The 8,386-nt window shown below is 37.2% G+C and overlaps 1 protein-coding gene across 1 annotated transcript; it reads right to left on the minus strand.

Annotated features, from left to right (window-relative positions):
• Positions 1–985: 985 nt before the first annotated feature.
• On the minus strand, positions 986–8,038 carry DRC5 (dynein regulatory complex subunit 5; the record flags this gene model as incomplete). Its single annotated transcript, XM_081314497.1, has 4 exons — positions 986–1,153; positions 3,678–4,127; positions 6,807–7,375; positions 7,855–8,038. 4 exons carry the CDS (start codon positions 8,036–8,038, stop codon positions 986–988), a joined length of 1,371 nt encoding a protein of 456 aa, XP_081170623.1.
• Between the last annotated feature and the right edge of the window lie 348 nt (positions 8,039–8,386).

An 8,386-nucleotide genomic window follows, 5' to 3' on the forward strand; every position in this document is an offset into this window, starting at 1 on the left:
AGTACAGTCAAGATTCAAATCTTATGCCGCTTCTTCCGACTTGTGTGCCAGAATAATTGGCTGAGGGCCATGTACTGTATTTATAATAGACCAATTTAGATTTAGGCCCTTTGCTTCTGATCTTGCAATTTCTAACTTTCACATTAAGCATCGTTCATTGTGGCTCAAATTGAAACTTTCCTTGCATTAATGCTGATATTTACTTATTAAGACTGAAAGCAGACTGAAAATAGCAGAATAGCACCTGGACTCAGCCTTGTGCTATCAATTCCTTAGAAGGTGATGTGGTTTAAAATAAAGCCTAGGAAAAGCCGAATCTTTTAACTTATTTTTTAAAATCTACCTTAATGCTTACTTTATCATAGTCTAATTTTGTAGGAAATACTTTGAATAAAAAGGATGGAAGAGAAATAATGGGGTAAAAGAGAGATAGGAAGTTCATGAAGAACTTCTATTAAATCTGTTTTTTAAATAAAATCCAATAATTGATAAGAAGTATTAGACCTGGAAATCTTTCTTATTGCTTAACAACAATAGTTGTTACATATTTAGTGGATAAAGTTCGGCTGCCAGAAAGGCAAGCTAAACTATTTAAAATGAATGGTTAAATTATAAATATTATTCCCTCTGTGCTTTATACATCATGAATAATTTACCCTTTAAAATTGACCAAAGAAAAATAACAGAGGAATGAAAAAACAAAGAAGCAAATCTAAACAGGGATGCAGTGTATGGTTATTTCAGTTACATGCTTGGCATAGTTACAGACTTAATTATCCAAGAGCATGAATCCAAGGGAGGTGCAAACACTTCACCAAAGTAGTAGAAGAATATAGAGTTACATCCATTCAATCATAAGCTGAGAACAAATAGCTTTGACTACAACGATTGCCTAAAAACAGATGCTTAAACAAATGTTAAGTGAAGAGGCAACGTCAAAACTATACTATGCGGGCTGTTTTTCCTCAGTAGTTTGTGGTCCATGTTATGTGGTGGAATGATGCAGGTTTCTGAGACGAGCTAATTCCTGATTGGCCTTTATAGTCTGATTAATAAGATATTCACTCTCTTGTCCCACCTCCGCCAATCTGAGGTCAAATTCCACTACTGTCTTGTTATCAGACATGCCTTCCAGCAATTGCTTCCCTCCATCCTGAAACCAATAAAGAAACTTAAGATGAAGACCAAATAGGCTTTCACAACCTAAATATTACTTTAAAATGTACAAAAGTAGCCTGAAGAACATTTTTCTTGAAATTCCTTTCGAGATATTGTAAAATGTGCACATATTTTTCCCCCAATCCATAACTCATTTTCACCAAATGCCTCTAAGAAGTTTTTATAACTGAACACTTTTCCTGGTATGTCATGCTGAAAAAAATGGGCTGGCTTCCTTCTAGCTCATTTCCAGTGTTTCTCTGAACTTTCAGGGCACTCAAATTCTTTCCTAGACTGAAATTATGCCCTTCCTCTGGGACGATTGGGCTTTCAACTTCGTTGTGTGGAGAATCAGAGCAGCCTAGAATATTTCTGAGGGCAGACTCAGCTGAAATGAATACCAGTAGTTTTTAAGCTCAAGAAGAACAGAGTAAAGGGTAGTTTAGATATTTTTTATTTTGAATTACTGTGATCCCAAATCTGTCCATGATGCTGCACTTTTGCTAACCACCTGCAACTTAAAGATAACTGCTCACATAATGGATTATGGATTATGCTCTCAGTTGTGAATTTGCAATGACAGTGAGATATTCCTATTGCTTCATTATGTTGTCAGGAGATAATAAAGGATTTACTTGGAAAATACTAGGTGGGTGTGGTAGGCAATTCTTCAAAAGCTTTGACATGCAAGAAGAAAGAGTAAAAAATCCATTAACTCCTTTAATGCTGATGCACCTATACAGGTCTATATGAACAATATAGGCATAATGAGAATTATCAAATGACACCATGACACGTGTGCTACTAGTGACAAAGTAGTCAGGAATAATATTGAAACTGAGGAATGAAATCAAGCTAGTGATCCTTTGACATGAGCTAACATGTCTTCATTAATTCCCTGTTCTGAATTGTATGCTTTTTAAAATAAAGAAATTAATCACAAAGTTAGATTGATTACATATAATAGTCATCTGTAAATTGAGAATACCTCTGTTTTGTATTTATATTTGTATTTTTACATTAAATCTTTTCAGCTATCAAAAGATGTATTGTCATTTCTTGAAAACTTATTTAACTGCATAGCCATAAAGAAGGTTTCTTATTGATATTTTAGTTGTATTCTTAAATTATATTAATGTTATAATGAACTTGTGCATTAAGTATTTGGTATATAAGCTACTTGGATGGTGATAGTCTAAATACTGGTTTGACTGCCAAAATAGGGAAGAGACATCTACTGAGAATCACACAATGTCTGAAATCCAAGGCAAGCAAAAAAATGCTTCTATTGAAAAGCCAAGCTTGACAAATGCCTGCAACTTAATGTTACAATGAAAACATTATGGAAATAAGGAAGTTACATCTTTTAATCTAAATAAAATGGTGTCTAATGCTGAATTGCAAGCTATGTATTTACAGAAGTAAACCAGACTGATAAAAAAGATAACTTCTGCAGTACTATAAGTTTAGCCGATAAGCCTGAAACTACCTAGGTCAACACTTTTTTCTTATCATTTCTGGTTCTCAGAGATTCCTTGGAAAAGTCCCTGTAGTTTTCTTGGCAAGGTTTTTCATAAGTGGTTTGCCATTGCCTCTTTTCTAGTGAGAGAAAGTGACCAGCCCAAAGTCACCCCATTGGCATTGTGCCCAGGTTGGGAGTAGAATCAGGTCACCTGGTTTTCATCCTAATGCCTTCACTATTACACCAAACCTGCTCTCTAGGTCAACATTTAATCTGCCACAGAATGATAAAAAAATGAGATATTTGACTACATCTCAAGTGAAAGAATATATTATATTATAGTATTTCAATCTGCAGATACAATTGCAAATTAAATTTTCTAAAAACAAAAGCCAACTCTAGATCAAAAAGACTCCTCCTCATTGTGTTACAGTTTGCCCAGTTCTTTAAATGAGAGCATTGATGCTGGTTCACCCGGCTTCTCCTCAAATTGCTGGTTGAACAGTTATCTGCTCTGCTTCCTACACAAGTGTTATAGGAAGTGGCTTCCAGCACAGAGGCATTTTCTGCTTTGCTCTCGATTTTGGGCTTGAGGCACCTTAGCAAATAACTGCCTAATGTAGAAAGGGATGTTTTAGAGATTCTTGCCAAGAAATACTCAAGGACTCCAGCAAAAAAAAAAGTATGTTTCTTTCTTCTTTATCAGTATAAACTTCATCAGTATTCTTATTTGTCAGGGTTTTCAACTGGCAGATGCTGCATAAAAACCCTGCATTTTTTTTAAGATAGCCAAAAATTGAGAAGGTAAAATTTTATCAGTTGGCCTTGCTTTCTACAAGAAGAAAAGTCAACGGCTTTCTGCTAAGAACTTGTCTCTGTGATGCCTTTTATGTCTAGGAATTCTCCTGAATGTCTAGATCAGACCAATTTTCTTCCCAACCAATGTCCCAGCTTTATCCTCCATATCTCATTTCCTGACAAGATTGTAAGACAATACTTCCAAAAATCTAACCACTGTATAAGAAACATATACTCCCATTTCAGAAAGGTTACCTACTAGTCCAATGTGGTTGCAGGAGAGGTTGATATGAGACAAAGTAGTGTTCTGAGCCAAGACTTGAGAGAATAGGGTGGCTGTCGGTTCTGACAATTCATTGCCACCCAAGTGAAGAGTGGTCAGTGCGCTGTTAAGCAGCAGGGCATGGCAAATGGCTTGGCCTCCTTCATCCTCAATGCAGTTGAGGCGGAAATTGAGTGACATCAAAATAGAATTCTTGGACAGTGCATGAGCTATAGCCTGGGCTCCTTGTGCCCGAATCCTGTTATCACAGATGTTAAGGGTTACCATCTTACTGCGGTTAATTAGCTTGCCAATAGCTCGTGCTCCTCTGTCTCCAATCAAATTGTGGGATAAGTTTAATTCTAACAGTGAAGGGTGGTCTAATAGGTGTTGGATCAGTATCCTGGCTTTGTCATCATCCACTTTGCTCCGGGTCAGCTTGAACACCTGCACAAACACAATAAGGTCACATGCATTTATAAAGATGTTACATATTTCCAATAAGACACTTTTTTCACTCTAGATGCCTAAAACAAGGGTGGGCAGGTTGCTTGGTGGCTAAGGGCAAAACGTAAGATTTTTGGAACAGTTGAGGACCAGGCCAAGTACACCTGTGAACAGGGGTGAATTGGGAAGAGAAGGGAATGGATTCCACCCCCCGTGATATGCTTATTTACAAAGTGGCAAAACTGGTGAGAAACCATGGAATAAATATTAAAGAATTATGGTTCAAGGAGTGGGCTCTGGGCCACAAAATGAGGATTTGAATCATGCAAAGTTTTGAGTCTGATGGGAGTCTATCCTGCCCTAGAAAATTATTTGTTTCTATTTCATTCCCTTAGCTACGTTTTGTGGGAGGAGGGAAATCACATTATCAGTTGTGCAGCAGCATCAGAACAGCAGGGTTTATATTGGCATTTAAATAACCAATAATACAGTAACTGTGATTGTGCCTTAGATACCCAAACAATTGGCATCCACATAATATTACTTGAATGCTCCTGGCATGTAGGCAGTTATGTAATTTCCTTTGCCTGTATTTCTTCAGATAATTTCTATTGAAAGATTTTTTCCCCTGTTACCTCAACAAAGCTGTGATTAAAATGATAGTGACCCATCAGAGCAAACCAATAATGATTAGATAAAATACAGTTCTTTTGGGGTGTTATAAATCAAAGCATAGTGTGTATAACTGCTTATGATAGTTTGGGGATATAGAACTGGAAAGTTTTGCAACCCATTCCATTTTAGTTAAGCAAGAACCTCAATTTTGCCTTTACCTATCCACACCTCTTATTTTCTTTCTCTCCTAATGTAGATGTCTATAGTATAAATAGGTATTTGGGGAAAAGTAACTGAAAAAGTTTTTACAGACCACACATACTTAGAGCCAAGCCTTAGAAGAAGCCTTTAAGATCAGTGTTTGAATTTGTCATTTTCTTGTGGTTTTAATTTTTTATTCAAAAGTTGTATTGGTCCATAAATTGGATTGAGGTGGCATTCTAATGGAAGAAAAGTTTTAAACTTTCTTTTCTGCAATTTAATCTAGATTTTATTTGGGAATATTTATGATAACACAAGTAAAGCAAACAGTAGAAGTTGCCCTGTGCCAGCCCTGAGCAACTCTGAGGCAATTTTAGGAATCCTAAGTTTTCATCTTAAAGGTAAAAGGAGTCCCTGTAGATTTTATTCTGCTAGTCGTTGCCAACTATAGGAGGCGGTGCTCATCTCTGTTTCAAGGACCATTGAGTCAGCACTGTCCGAAGATGTTTCTGTGGTCATGTGACCAGCATGACATCACAGAGTGCTGTTACCTTCCCATCGAAGTGATACTTATTTATGTACTTGCATTTGCATGTTTTTGAATTGCTAGGTTGGCAGGCGTTCTGGAACACCCCCCATTGCACATCCCATTGCACAATACTCAGGTCTCAAACCTGGGCTGTAGGCTTTCCAAACGACAAGCCCAGCATCTTAACCACTGAGACATCGCACCGTCCTAGGTTTTTATCTTATCGGACTTTATTTGGAAGTAAATACCATTGGCAACTGTATGATGTAAATGCCATGAATTCATCATAGCAGAATCAAAAGGTCCAGATCCTTCTCTCCTAATCCTTAACAGATTGAGACACGTGTAAAGAAATTTAAAGCTGACTTTGAGAAAGCTATAAAAGATCTGTTAACAGAGGAAGGAAGGAAGGAGCTATGTATTAGGGAGAGCCTTGGATATCCAGAGATTATTAGAACAAGCATAAAAAATAAACTCAAACTGGTCTTGAATTGAAGATGAAGATAAATTTAGGAGAGGCTTTCAAGATTAATGTCAACCCTTTGAGGTAAAGTGCTCAAGAAATAGACACTGCAGATATTCTAAGAATTCTATATTGTTGCAGGGCAGACTTTCTTAACATTTTTACCCTGGAGGAACCCTCAAAATAATTGTCAATCTTGGGAAGCCAATGCATAAAAATCACACACACACACACACACACACACACACACACACACACACACACACACACAAATGAGAACTTCACAAAACAAATTACTTCCAATCTATACAATCCACATTTTACAACATTTAAAACCGCAAAAGAACAGGCTGGCACCTAAATCACAATGTATAAAAATTCCCACCAGTATGAATGCTAGCATTGCACAGCACGTGAAGTACAAAAAACCCATTTTTAAAAAATAAAAATAAAAATCACAATTTCTTGTGGAACCCCAGCAACCTCTTGCAGAACTATGGAAGCCCTATTGAGAAAGCCTGAGAAAGGTGTATAAAAGCAGATTTTTGAAAATCTGTCTAACCTTTTCTCTGTTCCCCTCCTCCACCAATACTAAGCAGAATGAAGTGAGATTATTCTGAGTTTCTCTCTCATGCTTGTTTCAGTCTCTGGACTGCATAATTGCTCCTCACACTGCCTCTTTAATGGCCTGTTTCTTCCTTCCCCCTTTTAATGGTTCTTTCATAAGTTTCCCAACTTCAGCACTAAATTCCTTTATACCATGGAAGAACTGTGGCAGACCATGATTCAGGCTAGTTTACGATTTTGAGGAATTCTCATTTTATGTTTAAGATTACAGAGGACTATAATACTGTATTTTTAAAAAAATTACTTTTAGAGTTGGGCATTTCTTAATAGCACTGGCCAGTGAGTAACAATCTCGATAAGTGAATTCAAAAAGATTCCATTCAAAATTCATGCCACAGTCTTTAACACCATATGAAAGATGAAGCTCCTCAAGATGAGGGAGTGCAGGAACAAGCTGGCTCAAATCAAAATGGTCCATAGAAGGTTCATCCATTCCAGCATCACTTTCAGTATCAGAGACATCTTCATCTTCCTTCTTTTGGTCCAGCTTCACTGGTGGAAGGAACTGGTCAATCTCTAGTTTTTTCACGTATTCCTTGCAGAGTGGAATGAGATCCAGAATTTCGTTGGGACTAGTAGTATCTGGAATGTAAAACTTCAAAATGTTTTCCAAATGGCGTTCAAAAAACATCCGTTTCCAACTGTTTCCATAGGCAGATACATCACAAACTGTCCATCTTCCAGTACAGCATCGTTTCCAGTAGCCTTCATCACTGATCAGATTTGCAGTCACAGTAAGGGGTAGGCTTGTGGAAATCTTTTCTAGCACTTTCTTTTGGTGATCATGAAGTAGCCTTCCCAAGATAGGATTCTCTGGTTGGAAAGAAATTGAGATTACAAGGGATTATAGAGAGCTATTCACCAATTTATCTATATGTCACTTAGAGTAGACATATGCTGTTTTAATATGTCTTCCATCAAAAAAAAAATCTTCCCAGTTTGGTGAGTATGGTGAGAACATTATTAAGAATATTTAGTTGTCTTCACAAAACTGCCATTCTCAGGCAGAGGGAATAATTTAAATCAGATTCGGGCTACCTTTAGAGTTCATATACCGTGCTACAGCAGAGATGGCAATTATTCAAATTAGGCAAAATTATGAATTAAATGAGTTGACCAGCAATGTTAGCGGAAATCTAGTCTGTGGTACAACTGTTTTTAACAGATTTTAAAAAGTCATCCCATTTAATTTCCTTTTTCCTCAGGCGATCCTCAATAACAGTTATTTCCAAACTGTATTAAATGATATTTCTTCAGCAAGGAAGTTTATATAGGAAAGCTGTGTGACTTACTTTCAAAATTGTTGATTATGTGCTGGATGCAGAGCTCTGTGAGCTGGGGAACTATGGCTAGATTCCATTCAGGATCTTCAGCAATAAGCCGTCGCATTCGTCGGGGATTAGCGGCAGGATTTCTTACTGTTGCCTGACTTGGAGGAGGGACCGTACTGACCTCTGTAGGTACATTTTCCTGCATCCTGCTGTGCTGCTGTAATGTTTCTCTGTCTCTAATTAGAATGGAAGAAACTTTTGTGCAAACTGGATAGTCACTAAAGTTCTACAGCTACCATTCATTAAAGAAATATTTACAAAAAGAACCAAACATCAGAATTTTATCTAGTACTAATAAAATATTTGGTGCAAATCACAAAAAAAGGAAGTTGGGGAAATCCTCTATACTGTAGCTGCATTTATTTAAACCTTTAGTATGGTACAGGCAATAATCAGCTCCATCGATGCAGGCATTGATACTGCAAACGTGTGTGTGTGAAACACTTTAGGGCAGGGGTAGGCAACCTCGGCTCTTTTATGACTCATGGACTCC

Source organism: Vipera berus (assembly GCF_964194415.1).
Source record: "Vipera berus genome assembly, chromosome: 1".
Taxonomy (NCBI): Eukaryota; Metazoa; Chordata; class Lepidosauria; order Squamata; family Viperidae; genus Vipera; species Vipera berus.